This window comes from Camelus bactrianus, chromosome 2, assembly GCF_048773025.1.
Source record: "Camelus bactrianus isolate YW-2024 breed Bactrian camel chromosome 2, ASM4877302v1, whole genome shotgun sequence".
Lineage (NCBI taxonomy): Eukaryota > Metazoa > Chordata > Mammalia > Artiodactyla > Camelidae > Camelus > Camelus bactrianus.
The window spans coordinates 95,559,057-95,577,809 of NC_133540.1; the positions used below are offsets into that span (position 1 = coordinate 95,559,057).

The following is an 18,753-nucleotide window of genomic DNA, read 5'->3' on the forward strand; positions in this document are numbered from 1 at the left end:
AAAAAAATGGAAATATTAGTAGCCTATTATGAAGAACTCTTGTATAAACAAGAAAAAAGAATGGACAGAAGACATCAATAAATATTTCACAGAAAAAACAGGAATGATTAATAATCATGGAAACATGTTCAACAATCAAGAAAATGCAAATTAAAGCCACAATAAAGTATAATTTTATGCCTAACAGATTGGCAAGAACTAGGTCTTACAACAGCAAGTAAGTAATAAACCATACTGTAAACTGACATAACCATTTTGGAAAGTAATTTTGCATTATCTTGTAAAACTCTCATAAAGCTGATCAAGCATCTATCTTACAGCCAACTCTGCTTCTAGGTATATACTCTAAGAAACTTGCACATGTGTACCAAGAAACTATATATGAATGTTCATTTTGGCACTATAAAAGCAAAAAAAAAAAAAGAAAGAAAGAAAAGGGAAACTATACCCAACATAAAATTTAAAAAAACAAAACTATTGAATGAAAAGATCAAGTTACCTAAGACATAGAGAATATTATTTTTAATAAAGCTCATCAAAGAAATTATGAAAGTAAACAATGCATGGCTTAGGTATAGTGGTATAAAAACAGAAGGAAAAAAGGCAAAGGAATGATTAATTCTGGACAGTACTTACCTCTGGGAAGAAAGGAGGCTGGGGACTGGAATTAAGGAACACAGAGTCAGTATCACCAGAAATGTTCTGGTTCTTAATTAGGGAGTAGATATGTAGGTGTTTTATTAGTATGCTTAATAACTTTCATGTTGCATCTACTTTCATATACACATCAAATATTACATATAGAAATACAGTGACCAGTAGTTGCTAGAGGCAATGTATGGGGTGGGAGAAATGGGTAAAGGGGATCAAAAGATACAAACTTCCAGTTGTAAAATAAGTAAGTCCTGGGGATGTAATGTACAGCATTGTGACTATAGTTAATGAAAGTGCACTGCATATTTGAAAGGCACTAAGAGAGATCGTAAAGCTTCTCATCACAAGAAAAAAATTTTGTAATTATGTGGATGACAGATGTTCACTAGATTTACTGTGATCATTTCACAACATACATACATTGAATCATGTTGTACACCTGAAACATAATTATATCTCAATAAAATAAATGGAAACTGACAAAAAATAGTGACCAGAAATACTTTCATACTGCTAAGAAAAGGCTATGAAAAAAATCATCTTTCCTTAAGTATGTATGTACTACCTTGAAAAAGTAGAGGCATAGCTGGTTAGGTGGAACAGGGGAATTTTTAAGTCACAAAGAATACTGGTCAACCATTGATTAATTGTGGATCTTGGGCAAGTTACTTGTCTTTGAATTTATTCTTTTTAACTGTAAAATGCAGAATTACTGAAAAGATTAAAATGTTACTATAAAGTGACTGGCACAGACTATACATTAAAAAATTGTAGTTATTAATTACAGGGCTATTACCCAAAATTAATTCCTTATATTCTAAATAGTTTGTTCAGGTAGACTGAATTTAGCCTCAACCAGTAAGATAATGTAAGAATGATTTATTAAAACAACAAAACCCACCAGAATTTCTGCATTCAAATAAAGAATGTCCTCTCAAAGAAACAATATATTTTTCATACCTCTGACTCACTCATTTTGCAACTAGAAATCAGTACCTCTTAATTTCCCTCTCCTATTTCTCTCCTCCCCTCAACCTCCCCACTCTGGCAACCACCTGTTTGTTCTCTACATCTATAACTCTGTTTCTATTATGTTTGTTCTTTTTTTTTTTTTTTTTTTAGATTCCATATACATGTGAAATCATGCATTATTTGTCTTTCTAAAGAAGATAAATACTTTTTTACTCAAATTACTATTGCTTAGGGTAATTTTAGAAATCTTCCATTGGAACTGTTGATTTTTGAAAAAATCCTTTCCAGGAGGAAAATCTTAATTCTTTGAAGGTAGAATTTCACCTGTGATAGTCATAAAATATTTTGAAATCAAGTCTGATGAATAAAGTACACAATGCCATTATCAAGTTAAGTTCTGGTCAAAATTAACATATGACTATGATGAGACTAATTAACTCTTGAGTGACCTAAAAATGGATCTTCAGGCTATTTTCAAAGAGGAGTTTCAGAAAAGTTTTTAGCAATGGCAAGATAGGTAGAAAAACAAAATTCATGCTTCATGAGGTTACTAATTGGAAGGACAACATCCATTTAATGCATAAAGAATCACATTTATATACTACAAGCCTGCAATTGCTGAAGAGACAACTGCTTAAATCGGTTGCTTTTAACTTTCAATTTTTGTAAGGTAACAAAAATCTTCCTATTTTCAGTTAAATATGAAGATCCTTTCTTTGAGGAGAATAATGTTACAGTCAACCTACTAAATCTTTGTATCTGAGGGATGGAAAATAAACAATTACATAGTTGTGAAAAGATTCTATAAAAAGCAATCAAACAATGAAAAACAGGCTGTACAGAAAGCAGTTCCTATTTATAATAAATACATGCAATATGTTTTGAATCAATAAAAAGCACTGATGTGAACCTAACTTTCTGATCTCAGTACCTGGTAGTATATATGATAATTATTCTGACTTGCTGGAATAGTACTACATAAATTTATACATGATTTTAAGAAAATATAGAGAGGTTTTATTGACACTTGTAACTCCACATAAAGGAAAAAAAAGAAAGTCAATTACATTCCAGTATAGTTTCTTTAAAAGTCTGGTATGATAAACCACAGAAAACATTCTTAACTAAGACATGAATTAGATTCTAAACGCATTCTCTATCATATAAGACATAGAAAGGAACAAAGAAAACTCAAGTTTACCGTTTGCAAGAGTAGTTTATACAATTTCAACAATCTCTTATCTAGGCATTAAGCTCAAAATGCATTTAGGAATTAAGCGAATGAATAATACTCCTTGGAGGGAGTACAAAATTTATTCATACATTTTAAAATGATCAATTAGTTACAGAGGATATAGTAAAATTAGTCAAAAGCAATTATCACGTAATTTGTTTTTAAAGTGGCAGTGCAATACAGTAAAAGCACTGGCTTTAATAACTATATGGGAGAATCAAACAATATTTCTAGAAATATTCCTTAAAGAAATGTGTAAATTTTCACTTTTTTCTGTTTTCCATTTATAATTTCTGAATTTTAGCTCTATTTTATGTCCTTTTGGTAGTTATATTAACATCTGAAGTTAAAGTTACAGGCCTGTAGCCATCCTCTTTGAATATTTCATCTTTCTATTCCTATGGATATAATCATCTTTCAATTGCATGATTCCTTCTGCCTGATTCATATTTCATATCTCAGTGAATGTTTTTAATAGAGACTGCATATGGATTCTACTTTTAATCTTTTCAAATCACTGTCAGGTCCTTCAAGGCTATGCTTCTGCTCACACATGATGTAACAGCCAGCCACATGTTCCCTTTATTTCCATATTTTATGGGTAGCTAGGGGATCCACTTAGGATATTAGATGACTACTGTATAGACAAAACCAGTAATGGAAATGTAATACCTTTATGCTCCTATACTCTATACACATGACAAAGGCAGAAAGACGTTCAAGAAAAAAACATTCTAAGTAATCTTAGAAACAATAAGATTCCCTCCCCTACAAAAATAAATATAACACACTAGTAACCATAAAAACATTATAATACAAGAAATGCATTATTATACAAGAACTCCATTAGACATGAGAAATAGCTGAAGCCAGGTTTTGAGCCTTATTCCCACATTCAGCCAGTTGTAGCCAGTCCAGTGAGTGCTACAGAGTCAAATGCTTTTGGGACTGACTGAAATATGGGTACAGTTGTACAAGAGAACACTGGTTCAGATCCAGCAATGACTTATGGACTTGCCCAGAGGCTGACAGAAAAAAAATGGCATAATTTGGAACCTTTTAAATCTGCTTCATGAAAGACCTTTATCTGCTAGCCAAGCCTTCTCACATTTTTTCTTTTTCTGATCGGATATACCCAAGGCACTAGGCTTTTGCAATGTGGCTTTCTGCCTTACTGTACTGATAAGCCCAGGTTGCCATTTCATGAGGACCATTACAGCTACTAGGCAATGAACTTCAGGGATGGATATATAGGGGAAGTATTCTTCACTGCCCCAGCTTCCTTGTGAACAAGATAACTGACCAGCAGTAAACTATACTAAGTCTAAGGCATTACTGAACGAAATTTAGGAAGGCCTGGAAGAGAGATACTGAACTACACTGCAAATACAAAATAGAATATTTTAATAGTCATCATAAATATTTATAAAATATATACATATAATGAACAGGCCGTTTTATAACGCTGGTAAAACCATGAAGAGCAGTTAGATCAGTAGGTGTATCAATATCTAGCTTCAAATTAATGTAAAGAAAAAATTTCAATTAAAGTTCAATAAATACACTAGAGAGGAATAAATATAACAGAAAAAACAGTAGTTTCAATTTTCCTCTGTTTTTACAGTATCTTGAACTAATCATAAAGTATAGTCTGTTAAGGGTTTTTATAAAAATGCATTCCTTTTCTGATAATAAATAAATCCAGATTCTGTACAGTTAGAAAAACTATGATGGTGGCAAATAGCAAAATAGAAAGTTAATAAATCTTGGGTTCAAAATCAAATGAATAAATCAACGAGGAGAGTTAAACATATTTTCAGAGTCCTTCCATTAGGGAGTCGTGTCATGAACACCATTCACTCTCACAGTATCTCACCTGGGCACTAGAATAATGTCGACTCTAAAGCCTTCTTCTCCAGTATCTCCTCTGGCTCCATTTTTGCTTATTATGAAACAAATCCTTTTTGCGTGAGATGAAAAAATAAAAGTGTAGATTCGTTCAGATGGAAATAGTTCAGTTAGGTCTTTTGGTGTCCTAACAATTCAAACTGAAATTAAGGGCTTCTTACAGCATCCCTATAAAATTCTGAAAATGCAGCCAAGGGGCACTCAGAAAGATGAAACACTTTTTCTACTTCTGTAAATATCCAAGAAATTGAAAAATCAACACCTAAAAAAAGCACGGCATAAATTCATCAGCACCAAAGAGAAATGATCTTCAGTTGGAGCAGGTCCATTATGTGTCCTGGTATCCTTGTGTTGATGAATGGGTTCTAACTTCCCCTCTAGGAAAAATCCACTGTCTAAGGTTAACACCTTTAGGCAAAAGGTAAAGCTCAGCAAATGAATCCATTTTACATTTTGATTCATCCACACTTTTTTAAAAAGAGATTTCCAAGTTTTGGCACTAATTTAAACATTTTTTTGGAGGTATGGTTTCAGGCTAGACTGTCTTCCTTCCCTACTTCATTATTTGCTACAGTGGGAAATAGCAAATTGAACTTTATTACTAGTAATTCTTCAGTTACCATTCCAAAAGTTATGCTTAGTCACAATACAAGTTTACATTTAAATAAGACTCTAGCAGTTGTTAAAACTGTTCAAAGGCAGTCATTACAAAATCCTAGTTGTCTTTCTTCCCTATCAGATATGACTAAATAGTTGGTGCTGGAACTCCCATCACATACAGTCAACCACATTACTGGATCCATGACCTACATCTCGAATTTGGCTAGTTAAACAGGCACACACAGCTACACCTGCTCCAGCTCTGCAGTGAGACACAGATCCAACAAGCTCCCACCTGAAAAGACAGAGGAGAAAGAATGTCATCTTAAAACAAATCATGATTTACTTTACTCAAAAGACAAAACAAAAACTCCCTATTATGGGACTGGTTTTGAAAGACAGTAAAAGCTTCCTAGCGGAGATAAGATATCCCAAATGTTTTCTATTAACTACGTCTAGCAGTATTTTAGCACTCTGGAGTAATGTTACTGAAAGAACCCATTAAAGAAAGCATAGAGGAAAAATAAAAATTACCTATTCAGCACTGGATCAAATGCTTCTACTGTATTTAAGTATGCATTGCCATTATGACCACCAACTGCAAAGATTTTGCCCATCACTGTCGCGATCCCCACTCCACCCCTGGGAGTGGTAAGAGCTGCTACATAATCCCACTTGTTGCTTCGAGGGTCGTACCGCTCAACTGAACTCAGAGGAGAATTATCATCAAAACCTCCTACATGAAGAAAGATTTTTAAAATAGCATTATCTTTCACAGAAATTAACCATTCAATCTCAATTCAATAGCTTCTACAAACCAAGCTTTTCAAAACATTTTAGAAAATCCCACCATCTATCACTACTACCAACTCCTATTAGACATTTTCTGTAATTCAAGATAATTTAAATTCTCCTCAACACTAGGATTAAAAATCTTAAAGTGGGAAAAACTGGAGTCCCTGTATTCAAGCAGATAATTTAGGAGAAAAGAAAAAACCCCACAACATTCATATAATTTTTCCTTAGACTCCTAAAGGCAAGCAAGACAGTACTGAGATTCCTTCTCACGGTGTATACATGTATATATTAGATTTTAAACAGCAAGAGGGCTTGAGAAGAGAATAAACTACACTAAATCATCTGACTCTTTTAGGTATAAGTTAAACTTTTCCAACTGTTTCCCTTAGTTCTATAATTGCCATAATTACAGAGATGGTGGACTATGACTGAATTCTTACTGATTTTTGCCAAAACTATATCTTTGTGCTATATATTATAGATGATGATAGTCCTCTCTATAGATCATCCCAACAATGTTACTTATTATGTTCCTGAGGGTTAAACATAGAGACTGTCCTTTTAACAGTGCTCCTTCCTTTAAAAATAAACGTGTCTCTTTTTAGGCTCCATCTCAGTCTACGTGAGTAACAGCTCTCCCTGGTGACTAAGCCTATTTTCCTGAGGACAGGAAGTGCTGATATTATGACCAGTCTATTTAGAAACAAGGTCAGCTAAAAAAAAAAAAAAAAAAAATCAACAAAGTCAACTTCTCTAATGAGTCTAATGAGTTTAATTTTATTTAATCAACTGAGGTAAAAATCCACTGATCATAGTGCATATTTCAATGAATTTTAACAAATGTATATAGCAATTTCATCACTATCACAACTATATTTTTTCATTGTAACAAAGGCTTTAGTTTTAATTATTGCTCATGCTCATGTAGAAGATTAAGTTTTTAAAACAGGGTATTTATACTTTTCTAGCCCACTTTTTCATTGGACCCCCTATCACTTTCTTAGGTAATACATACGAATTTTGAATAAAGAACTCAAAGCAGAAGAACAGAAAAGGCAGGATGCAATTAGCTTCCTGTAAAGTTACCTTCAAAATTTTCTTATTCAAATCGGTAGTGCCTGTTTTAAGTAGGACTTGAATGACCAAGAGGGTTTGTTTTTAAGGTTCAACCTTAAGTCAGTCTTATCTTTACTAGGTCTGTTCTACCTATAAGGGCCCAGAAGATTTAGTAAGTAACAGCAGCAGTGATACTCCTATTGACGTACAACACATAACAATGCCTATGCTAGGCAGGGAGCTGTGAGACGTAAATTGTTATTTCTCTTCTTGTTTAATACACATGAGCACTGAAATACTCAGTAATACTTCTATTATTTGCAGACATTTAAATGCTAATAATATCCCACTCTCTTATCAAGAACTCTCAGTTCTGTAACACCAATTTACATCAACATAAGAAAGTGTGACATACACTAGCGACCCCCTCTCCAAATTCATCTCCTCCTCTTGTAAAGGAAGGCATTATTAATTACAATATATCTACCTGTGTACTGGTAACAAATAACAAACACAGTTTGAAAAGCTTAACATACATCATCTTGGAGTCTTAAAATAATTTTTAAAGATAGGCATTATTATCCCCATTTCATAATTCTTTAAAAACCTTGCTATTGGAAATGTGTTAAGTGGACCAGAAATAGCACCAATTATCACTTGGGAGCTGCTAGAAATACAGAATCTGGGCCTCGCCAGATTATTCCTTCCATATGAAAGTCTGAGAAAGTACCGTATAGTAAGTCAGAAAGCAATACAGAGATGCTAATAGCTATTATGCATATGAAATACCTATTAGTTTGCTTAAAGTAGTCAACATAATTCCCTTGAAATGAAGATGAGAAAAACATGTCTTAGGTCTTTAAATATTTATTTTAACAAAGCACATTCAATCTGTGTCCTGACATTAAAAAATGTCTTATTTAAATGTAATCCCCTACTTCAGATTACTTGCTACTCTTAGTAAAAATATGGAGGTAGAGTTTAAACATGAAAGATGAGATGAAAACAAAAAAGTATGAATATGAACCTTAAGAATTCAAAAGCAGATCTTAGGACTGACTCCACTTGAGCCTAAATGCAATGCAATTTGTGTTACTGTGTTTATGTCCTGTAAAAAATTAGAGAAATACCATCCACTTACCAACAACGTATAAGCAACCATGGAGCTCACTAACTCCATTGCCTGCTCTTCGCTGACCCATTTCTTTAACTTCTATCCACTTATCGAGATGTGGATCATACCTCTCCACACTAGATAGAGAAGCTACTCCATCATTGCCACCTACTGCATAAACATGGTTCTAAATAAAGAAAAAAATAAAAACACATGACATTAGATTCTGAATTGGATTTTCTGCTGTCCTAACGGTAGACTAGAATGTGCGAGAGAGCAGTATTTCATGGAAGAGTCTGGGGTGTAATCATTAACTGCATCCTGGAGATATGAATACACAGGTCTTTCCTTTTTGGTTGGGGATGTGATACAATCCAATCCAGTGAGCAAGCTGCAACATAACTTACCACAAGAGCCACAGAGCCGACTCCTCCACGGGGAGTGTTCATTGGTGCCACTGTACTCCACTGATCAGATTCTATGTCATATCTCTCCACGTCGTTGAAACAAGTGTTGTCATCTAAACCTCCAATTGCATATATTGGGCCTCCCAAGGAGGCCAAGGCAATTCCTCGCCTGCAAAAGTAATAAAACACTTTAGCATTCTGATTTGTTTCCAGAAAAAAGGTAGCCAAAAAATTGTGCTAATGCCCCCATTCATCATGTTAAACATCAATGTGGCTTTTCCCCATTATTTTTAGATTTATCATATCTTCTCAACAGAGGGCTACAGGGCTGCCAAACTGCAAGTCTATGAACAGCACCTTCTGGAGTTTTACGAAGCACAGCCTATACAGGTGATGCCAAACTCAAATGAAATAATAAAGGAAAATCCAACAAAATACTATAAATGGAGTCCAAGACATTCAATTAGTAAAACAATTTCATATGAGAGGCTGATGAACTCAGATGATTTGCTAGAGAGGTCAGAAGTCAATCTCATTACTAAATTCATGTAATTGAAGACCACATTTTGTTGCAGTTCATTGTATCGAACAAAATAACATCAATTTTTATATTACAAGCTTTGTATCACATTGCTCTACTTCTGAAGGGCATTTATTTATCTTCCTGGAAAGGAAGAGGCTTAGCCCATGTTATAAGCTAATTCATTCGTAGGAGTGCAATCCCATTGTATTCACAGTCCTGTGAGTACATGGGTAGGAATTTTGGGGGCCATCTTAGAAATCTGTCTACCAAAACAAGGAATTGAAAGAAATATTATTCACCTAAAAATCTTAAATAGAACAAACAAATAATGAAGTTTAATAGTGAGGTCAGAAGTGCTTTTTGGGGAAACCCCTTTAGAGAATGACGGGAGTTATTTAAGCCTTCTCTGACCTTTGGATTATGGGCTGCATCAAATATTAACAGTAATTTTGCAAATTTTAACATGTGGTCTTTCTGCTGTATCAGGTGGCCTAAATTTCATGAGATTAGTATTAAACAGAAAGGAGATACAGAAAAGGAAAAAAGCATTATTTAAACCAGGATCTCACTCTTTGTCTGATATTTATTATCATTATTGCAGAGCCTTCTGAATAATGAATATGATGTGGGGCTGCCTGAACCCTAACCTCATAATCTCACATAATCTATTACCAATTATCTCAACATCAAATAGTTGCTTTGTCTTTTCTTTGAATTTTCACATTACACATTACTGTCATTGCCATGTTCTTGCCTCTCTGCAAACTCTGAGAGTAGTTGTCTATAAAACCTGTAATGATGAAACTATGTTAATGTAGAAAACTGAAAAAAAAAAAACTATTATGATGTTTAGTACCATAAGCCAAGAGCTATAAAAATACTATCTTTAAAAAGATAACAACTATGAGTTTGATACTGAAGTCAACGCCACCTTACACGTAAGGAATGGGGCTGATGAGGGGTAATTTACTCAGGGCCAGACAGTTTGAAAACAGCAGAGCTAAGAGTAAAACAGTTAGTCAGACTCCAAAACCCACGCTCATAATCAAAAGTCATAATTTCTCCTCATTGTACTTAACAGATTAAAGCTGAGCCCCATATATGGTGTAGAAGAGAGCATGAAACAAGACGAGAAAATTTGGAGAACACTGGAGAAATGGAAGATAACAGAGAAGAGAAGTGGCCAGTGAAAATATCCCTATTTCAAAACCTTTTTATTTTAGGAGATACTTACATTACAGAAAAGTTTCAAAAACAGCACAGAGTTCCTATATATCCCATACCCATTTTACTTTATTATTAGTATCTTACTAATGTCAAAATATACATATAAATTAATAATACAAATGATGATAAACGTATCAAAGTATAAAGAAATGTATAGTACCTGTTTATAATTAATAAACCAACTTACTGATATAATAAAAAGCTAATTCACTGTAATGGTGATTGGAAAAAACTATACCAATTTTTTTTAACACACTGCAGCAATAAAATTTGATCTATTCTAAAACTTATACGTCACTGACTTGGTATATACTTTGGATAAAAGTGTACTGTATAAACCTGTACTACTCTGCTGCTTCATCTGTAATTCATCTGAGGAAAGAGCAGACACAGCTGATCCTAATGAGTCAATAAAGGAAAGCACTATAGTGACTGGCCCATATTCAGTGCTATGTATTAGCTACTATTACTGGAGAGAGGGCTGCTCTACTGAAATTCTAACTTTCAGTTTACCAAGAGTATCTTAGGAAAGAAATTGTTAAGGATAATGTTGTCATTCATTTTGTCTCCTTAACCTCGTAAGCAATGATTTACAAAATACTGTGGTTATAAACTTTCAGGTGTGGGTGAACACGTGCGTGTGCACTCTAGAACATACCAGTGTTATATACCATGGCAAAAGTAAGTGTGCCATGTAATTCCCCCCCACTTCCTAGCCCCCAGAACACAAGAGCATATGACATCATTGGTTATTTCCTACTCCTTAAAACTCTCTTCTTTTGATTTTCATGACATCACATGTTTGAGTTTCCTTCTACGTTATCTCTCCGGCTGGTACTTTTCAGCTTCCTTTAACAGTGCCTTCTTCTCTACTCCATCACTAAATTACGAAGTTCTCTAAGGCCTCTTATCACACTATACTCTCTGCAGGTAATCTCATCCTTTCCATGAATTTATGAGAGCTCTGATATATATTTCCAGATGTATATCTAACTTTTTAAATCTACCTGGCTCTTCAACTTTAACTTTAATCTGAAATGAAACTCACTGTTTACCTCCCTGTGCTAGGGAGATTTTAAGATATCTCCCCCAACAATATTCACCCTCAAGTTTCACTCCTATGATTATGCTACATTATATGGCAAAAGGGAGATTAGCTGAGTGGGCCTAATCTAATCACACAAGCCCTATAAAAGCAGAGAGGTTTCTCCAGCTGGTAGCAGAAGTCAGATCAGAAACTTAGAGAACGAGGTGAATTCTGCAAACTGCTGCTTGTTTGAAGACAGAGGAGAACACCTGGAAAGCACCCCACAGTGGCTTCTAGGAGCTGAGTGACCCCTGACCTACAGCCAGTAAAAATGAGAAACTCGGTCCTATAATCCCAAAGAAGTGAATTCTATCAGTAACCTAAACGACCTTGGAAGTAGTCTCTTCCTCAGAGCCTCCATAAGAGCCTCCAGCCTACACCTTGACATAGATATCTTGTGAGACCGTTAAGTGGAAAACTCAGTAAAAATTGCTGGACTTCTGACCTACAGAACTGTGAGCTAATAAATGGATGTTGTTCTAAGCTGCTAAGCTTGTCGTAAATGGTTACACAGCAAGAGAAAACTAACACACCTATCACAAGAGAAACAAAAATTTTATCCTATTCACCATCTTGTTCTTCCCAGTGCAGAAGATCATACTGCTATCCATACTAAGTTGTTTAAGCCAGAAACTGAAGGATCATCATTGCCTCTACCTTATTGTTCTTTCTACCGCCCACATATAATTATCATAAAATCTTGTTGATTGTACACTTCTGAACTCTCAAATATGTCCTCTTTTCTCTTTAACTTCTACCACCTGAGTCCAAGCCACCATTTTTTCTTGACTGAAATATTACAATAACCCTTTCAGTCCCCCAGACTTTTCACCCTGGTCCTCCTCAAATACCTTCTCCATTTCATAAGCAGAGGAACTCTGGAGAAAAATGTGATTCTATCATTCCCCTGCTACCAAAAATGTGTGTGTGTGTGTATTTCTAAGCCGACCAGATAAAAAATCCTGGCAAACCTGAAAGACCCTTATGTTTTGCCTACTATTTCAGCCTTACCTCTCAACACTATTCCCTTTTTAAACTGAGGTACTGGGGATTGAACCCAGGACCTTGTGCATGCTAAGCATGTGCTTCACCACTGAGCTATACCCCCCCCCCAACACTATTCCCTTTAATTTCTCAGACACACTGGACTTCTTTCATGCTCTCTGTTCTCATTCACCTCCAGTTTTTCAAAGACTCTTTATCACTTTCCATCCACCACCCTTCTACCCATCACCCACTTAACCAGGCTAAATTCTTCTATTGCTTCTGATCTTAGGTTAAATGGGACTTCATTAAGATCTCTGCTCCCAAGTATCCTTTACTTATCCTGGTGCTAACATTATTACCATTGTAATTATGTCTTTATTTTTATCTTGACTTTTAGAGTGTAAGCTCTACAGAGATAGGGAAACTGGCTATCTTATTTATTGCTCCATCTTCAGCACTTGGTATATCTTACAATGGGCACTTAACCAGTATATGTTGAATAAATAAATCGACCCCTAGAGATGCTCTGTTAGGATGATGGGTTTCAGTAAAACCACAGCTTGAGCAAATATAAGTATCCATTTTAGGGGAAAGATGGAAAAGGGGAAAAAACAAATAAAACCAGATACTTAACATGTGAAAATTATCTTGGGATGCACTGAAACAGTGGTTTGTGGGGTTACAAATTATACAAGCAAATAATATGAGAAAATAATTGCAGTTCTATGTTTTTTTCTTATACAGTTAGAAAGCTATTGTAGTGCTCAGGGCATATTCTTAAAACATTAAAGAAACTGAACTATTTTGCTAGAGAAATTCACTCAATACTTGGCTAAAAAACCTGCTTATGATGAAAAAGAGGCAAAGATATAAAAATTAAAAATATACTTTAGGATTTTCTCCCTCATTTTTATTCATCTGTTAGAATTTAAACTATTTATTTGTAGTTACCATGGAGCATAAATCAAGCCTACTGAAGTATTCAAATGTCATTTGTAGATAAGTAGTATATTTTAAGACCAGCTTTTCCCCCTAAGATTCTTTCTTCTCAAGAGTGAAAAAAGGCTAAAGATCTCTTTTCAGCAGAACTCTCTTCACATTTCCAGCTAATCTTTCATACTTTTAACACATAAAGAAAAACCAGTTAAAAACACTTTATGTGAAATTAATCAAGAATAGAAAGTTAGATGGCAATGGATCCCTGCGGGCAGTTCAATTTGGAATTGCTCACTTTGGCAACAAGTCATTTTTTAACTCTTACAGAATGTTGTTGCAGTTTGCAAACCACGTAAGTCAATGTTTATGGTTAGGTTTTGTTAATTTGGGTTTGTTTCTTTTCAATAAAATTCTAATAAAGATGTTTTGATTTTTGTTTTTGTATACAAAGCTACTCTTAAGCAATATTTTCAATATTTACTCTAACACCCCTCTTTTTCTTTCTTCTATTATATTTTCACGCTGAAACAGAGGCAGAATTATTCTAGTATCTAGGTTTATGTAAATTATTAGGTGCAGTCTTTGAAATCCTCACCCTATTTGCTGAATTTCCTTCCTTCCATCATCTCTTAAAGCATCCAGATATTCCTTCAAGTACTTATGTCTCCAGACCAAACCCCTTCAACAATTTTTTATATGAACGCTTTTCAGATCTCTAATATGTCAGTCCTTACATCTATCCCATAAAATTACTCCTACATTTATATCAATTTTTGTGCACCCCCATAATCATTTTCAAATTATAAACATTTATTACTGTACTAACAGGTTATGTTCATTATAAAACACCCACTCAAAATAAATTTAAGGATGAAATAAAAAAATATATTGAAAGTCTTAATTTTTTATTCCCATATTCCAACTGGTGTTGCATATCCCAACATGAGACCACAGCTCCAGATACAGACAGGATCAGCATGAAGAACAGTACAACTACAATCTCCCTTGATCCAAAGGCTTTACTTCTCTTAATGCAGGCAACTGTATTATGTTCATTTCCCTCCTTTTCTAAGAACTGTGCTTCATATTGGTTCAGGTATTTTTTCCATATGAAACATAATCACAAATTTGACTTCTCACCATGTTGTAGTGGTGCAATTTTTTTTTTAATATCTAAAGCAGGTTTTAACCTGTAACTCTAATTTAAATATTTTTAGGTTTTGCCTGTAGATCTAGAATATGTTTGGTGTACTATGCTATTGAATCCTGACTTATTCATATGATATTAGCTATTCTTCTATCTTAAGACATCTGAAAATTTGGTATTCAAAGCTAGTCAACATTTCCTAAGTCATGTTACTAAAAATCTTTCTCCTCTAAAGAGATTGATCTACTTATCAATATATATGTCAATTTATTATGGATGAATATTTTAAATATTAACTGCTCATAATGATTAAAAAATAGTGAATAGAAATTGAAAGATATTTTCTTAACATGCTAAAATACATATGCCTTAACCCTAAGGCTAGTATCTTACCTAATAGGGAAACACTAAAGACATTTCTATTAAGATCAAGGACAAGACAAAAACATCTACCACCTCTGCTACCATTCACACTATATTAGATTATGACCAATACAGTTAGGCAACAAAGACCAATTAGAAGCCTAAGAATGTGCAGAAAAATTGGCAAAAGTTGAATAAGGTCTACAGATTAATTAACAGCATTACATTGATGTTACTTCCTAGTTTCAAATTTCCTAGTTTCAATAATCGTGCTAAGATGGTGTAAGATGTTCGTATTACGGGAGCTGGGTGAAGAGTATACAGTAGGATTTCTGTCTTAGCACTATTAATTTTTGGGGCCGGGTAATTCTTTGCTGTAGAGGGCTTTCTTGTGTATTAGAGGATCTTCAGCAGCACCCTTGGCCTCGCCCAACTAGAAACCAACAGCAATTCCCCCAACCTGTTGGCCCTCAAGTTGTGACAAGCAAAAAATGTCTCCAGACATTGCCAAGTGTTCCAGAGGGAGCAAAATTATCTTCAGTTGAGAACCATAAGTACATAGGAACTCAACTATTTTTAAAACTTTTCTGAAAACCTAAAATTGTTTCAAAGTTAAAGTTAAAAAATAATCACTGAGGTGTAAGTGAAAACTATGACAATCATCTTACTCAAAGACATGATTCTATTCTTAATTTTCAGGAAAAATTTAAACGTTATAAAAAGTATCACATTGGATGCTTTAACAGTTTCTAAAAAGTAAAAAATTAGCCCTTTCAATTACAGGAAGCTTTATTTTCCACCAACAAATCAAAATAAATTTCCATGCTGATCTACCTCTTTGTGTTCATTGATGCCTTCATCATCCATTTATTAGTGAGAGGATCAAACATCTCCATACTACCTAAATGTTCATTTCCATCATGTCCACCCACTGCATACACTTTACCTGCCAAAAAGAGAAGTATTCACTTGATTACAAATAAATAAATTGATAATGGTGTTTATATATATCAATATATAATTAAAATAGTATGATAAATTAATTTAACACATATTCTTCTGCTCAGCAATATGTCGTCACTTCAGTAGTCAAATGAAAATGTAAGTTTCTACTAATACAATACCTGAGACATGCTGTTTTACAAGAAGTTATTTAAATGTTTAAATATTATCCCACCCTTAGATGTCCCAACTTTTTATTACTTAGTAAATGAAATCACTCATCATCCTTTCAAAGAATGTTTAATAAAATCAAAAAATGCTCTTATGCTATATAAAAATATAAAACCCTTAATACAATAAATCAAACTTTTATTCTAAATGAAATAAAAATTGGAAATATTCCATACCAAAATGTTAACTATTTCTAGGTGTTTGGATTACAGATGATTTTTATTTTTTATTAAAACATGTTTTCATATTTCCCCCCCAAAGCATTTATAAACTCATAATCAGAAGAAAAGTGACTTTTTAAAGTCTCCTAACAATTTATCCATGGCTCTGCAATTAATTCACTTCCAGTAACCAGTAAAAAAAAAAAAATCTTATTTCAATAATAATAATTAGATGGGTACAGGAAAAAAAGCTGATATATATTATTTGAATTCAATAATATTTTTATTTAGTTTGTCTTTTGCAAATATAACTCAGAATAGTTTATTTTAACTGCTTTTTCCCTAATACTCATCTCCCATTAACGTCTATATGCAGCAGATTATACACTGAGCATCTATGGGCACATAGTGAATATTCACCACCCAAATAATTTATTGATATATGGAAACATTTTATAATGTAGGATTTTTCTTATAGAAACAAATTCTCTAAGTGCAAATATTTTAAAAGAGCATTTTGATCATGAGATGTGATTTAAAACAATAGTGACCCACCTTCCACTGAAATTACACCCACATGTCGCCTTCGACTATTCATTTCTGGTCCAAAGAACCAACTGTTTTTGTTGATAGAATAGCATTCAATACTGCGAAAGGGGTCACCTGATCCACCTCGACCACCTACACAAAACAGCACGCCTAAAGGTAAGGACACAAAATAGAGGTTAAAAATCACAGTAATTTTTTTTAAATAAGTACAGAAAAAAATTTAGAAAGTCAAAATTTTGATTCATGGCCAAAAAAATGAGTTATTTGGATAGCATTTAATGTCATTATAGTACTAAAAATCTAAATTTCTTTTTCTTTTTCCCTCCTTTGAATTTCTCAAATAGGATACATCAGTTATCTCTGCTTGCTAACATCCCACTAAGAAGTGGTTAAAACTCTCACCCACTCTGTAAAATTGCTCTTGCTCAGGCCATTATAAAAGCTAAAAAGCTCATAAAGTTAATTGCTGATGGGACACAATTAAAATATTTGATATGTTGATCACCCCCTTTTTTTTGAAACTCCTTATCACTCTTGGTTTCCATAATATCAAGGTCTCCTTTTGTTTCCAGTCATTTCTCTCTTTCCTATGTTTTCTATGTTTCATTTTTAGCCTATTTCTCAGATACTCCATGCTCACACAGGAAAAATTCAATACTTCACTTAAAATTCCATCTGTATCATAATGCCTTTCAACATCCATTTCTAAGCCACATTTCCACTTGGTGTCCCATAGGCACCTCAAACCAAAATGTTCAAAAGCATTTTCTTCCTCACCTACCTAAACAACCTCTTCCTTCCTCTCCCTCAATATTCCCACTGCCACTGCTTTAGTGCAGGCCCTCATCAGCTATTACTGCAAAATCCTGTTTTCTCTTGTCACTTAGTACTCAGTACTCTTTTTGCTTTCGGGCTATCAACCAAATAATCTAATTAAGGACTCTCTCAACAGCTTTTCATTACCTACATCAGCAGTTCTTAAAAATTTTATCATATGCCACTAAATTATACATTTTAAAAATAGTTAAAGTGGCAATTTTTATATTGTATGTATTTTATTACAATTTTTAAAAAAAGATCAAAACTTTGGTGTGGTACAGAATCACCTGGAGAGCGTAAAACACAGATTGTTAGGCTGACCCCTCTACCCCAAGAGTTTCTGATTCATTAGGTCTGGGGTAGATCCAAAATTTTGTATTTCTAAAAAGTTCCCAAGTGAATGCTGATGTTGCTGGTCAGGGGGCCACCACTTGCTTCACACAGTGAGAACCACTGCTCTGCAAGACAGAGCCTTAAAACAGCATAATGGCCTGGCAGTGTCTAACCTGATCTTCTGCGTCTCATTCTCTTAATGTTCATGCTCCTGCCGTGGTCATCCTCAGTGTTCCGACAGCCAACTTTTGGTAACTATTATTCATTTAACATACAGTACTGAAATGATCTATTACATTGATTATCCGTCACCAGAATCTAAACTAGATTAAGATGGTGTGTTAAGGGTTTATGCACTAATAAAGACTAGCACAATGTCTAGCAGGTACTAAGCATTCAATAAATGTAAAATGAACTGAATGCCCTTCTCTTAGTGGCACCCAGAAGAATACCTATTATTCAAAACTAAGACTGGGGGTTACCTTCTCCATAAAACCTTTTTTGTCCCTTCCAAAGTAAAAATAACCACTCTTTTCTTTTTGTCTCCCACCATACCTTGTGATTACATCAAAGTACCAGTAATACTTTATTGCATTTATTTATTCATATGTTTATTTCCCTAGATCAGACTAAAAGTTCTCTCTCTCAGTACAGGGCTGGCTATACTCCATTTGTGTTTGCATTTCTAATGCCTAACCCAGAACC

General features: G+C 34.1%; 1 protein-coding gene across 19 annotated transcripts in view; it reads right to left on the minus strand.

Moving 5' to 3' along the window:
- The window catches only part of KLHL8 (kelch like family member 8), a 59,296-nt gene that overhangs the window by 8,602 nt on the left and 31,941 nt on the right, over positions 1 to 18,753 (minus strand). For 16 of the 19 annotated variants that reach the window (XR_012500473.1, XR_012500510.1, XR_012500506.1 and 13 more), the window contains 7 exons: positions 16,903 to 17,046; positions 15,848 to 15,959; positions 8,744 to 8,912; positions 8,364 to 8,523; positions 5,903 to 6,104; positions 4,737 to 5,663; positions 637 to 661 (listed from right to left, as the gene is read on the minus strand). Coding sequence is in view for 1 of the 19 variants with exons in the window: in XM_074346909.1 (XP_074203010.1) it covers positions 5,540 to 5,663; positions 5,903 to 6,104; positions 8,364 to 8,523; positions 8,744 to 8,912; positions 15,848 to 15,959; positions 16,903 to 17,046 (911 nt within the window). In the remaining 18 variants the exon portion in view is untranslated. Of the gene's footprint in view, positions 1 to 636; positions 662 to 721; positions 5,664 to 5,902; positions 6,105 to 8,363; positions 8,524 to 8,743; positions 8,913 to 15,847; positions 15,960 to 16,902; positions 17,047 to 18,753 lie in introns of those variants that run through there. The other 3 variants (XR_012500489.1, XR_012500480.1, XM_074346909.1) reach the window with 2 other exon arrangements.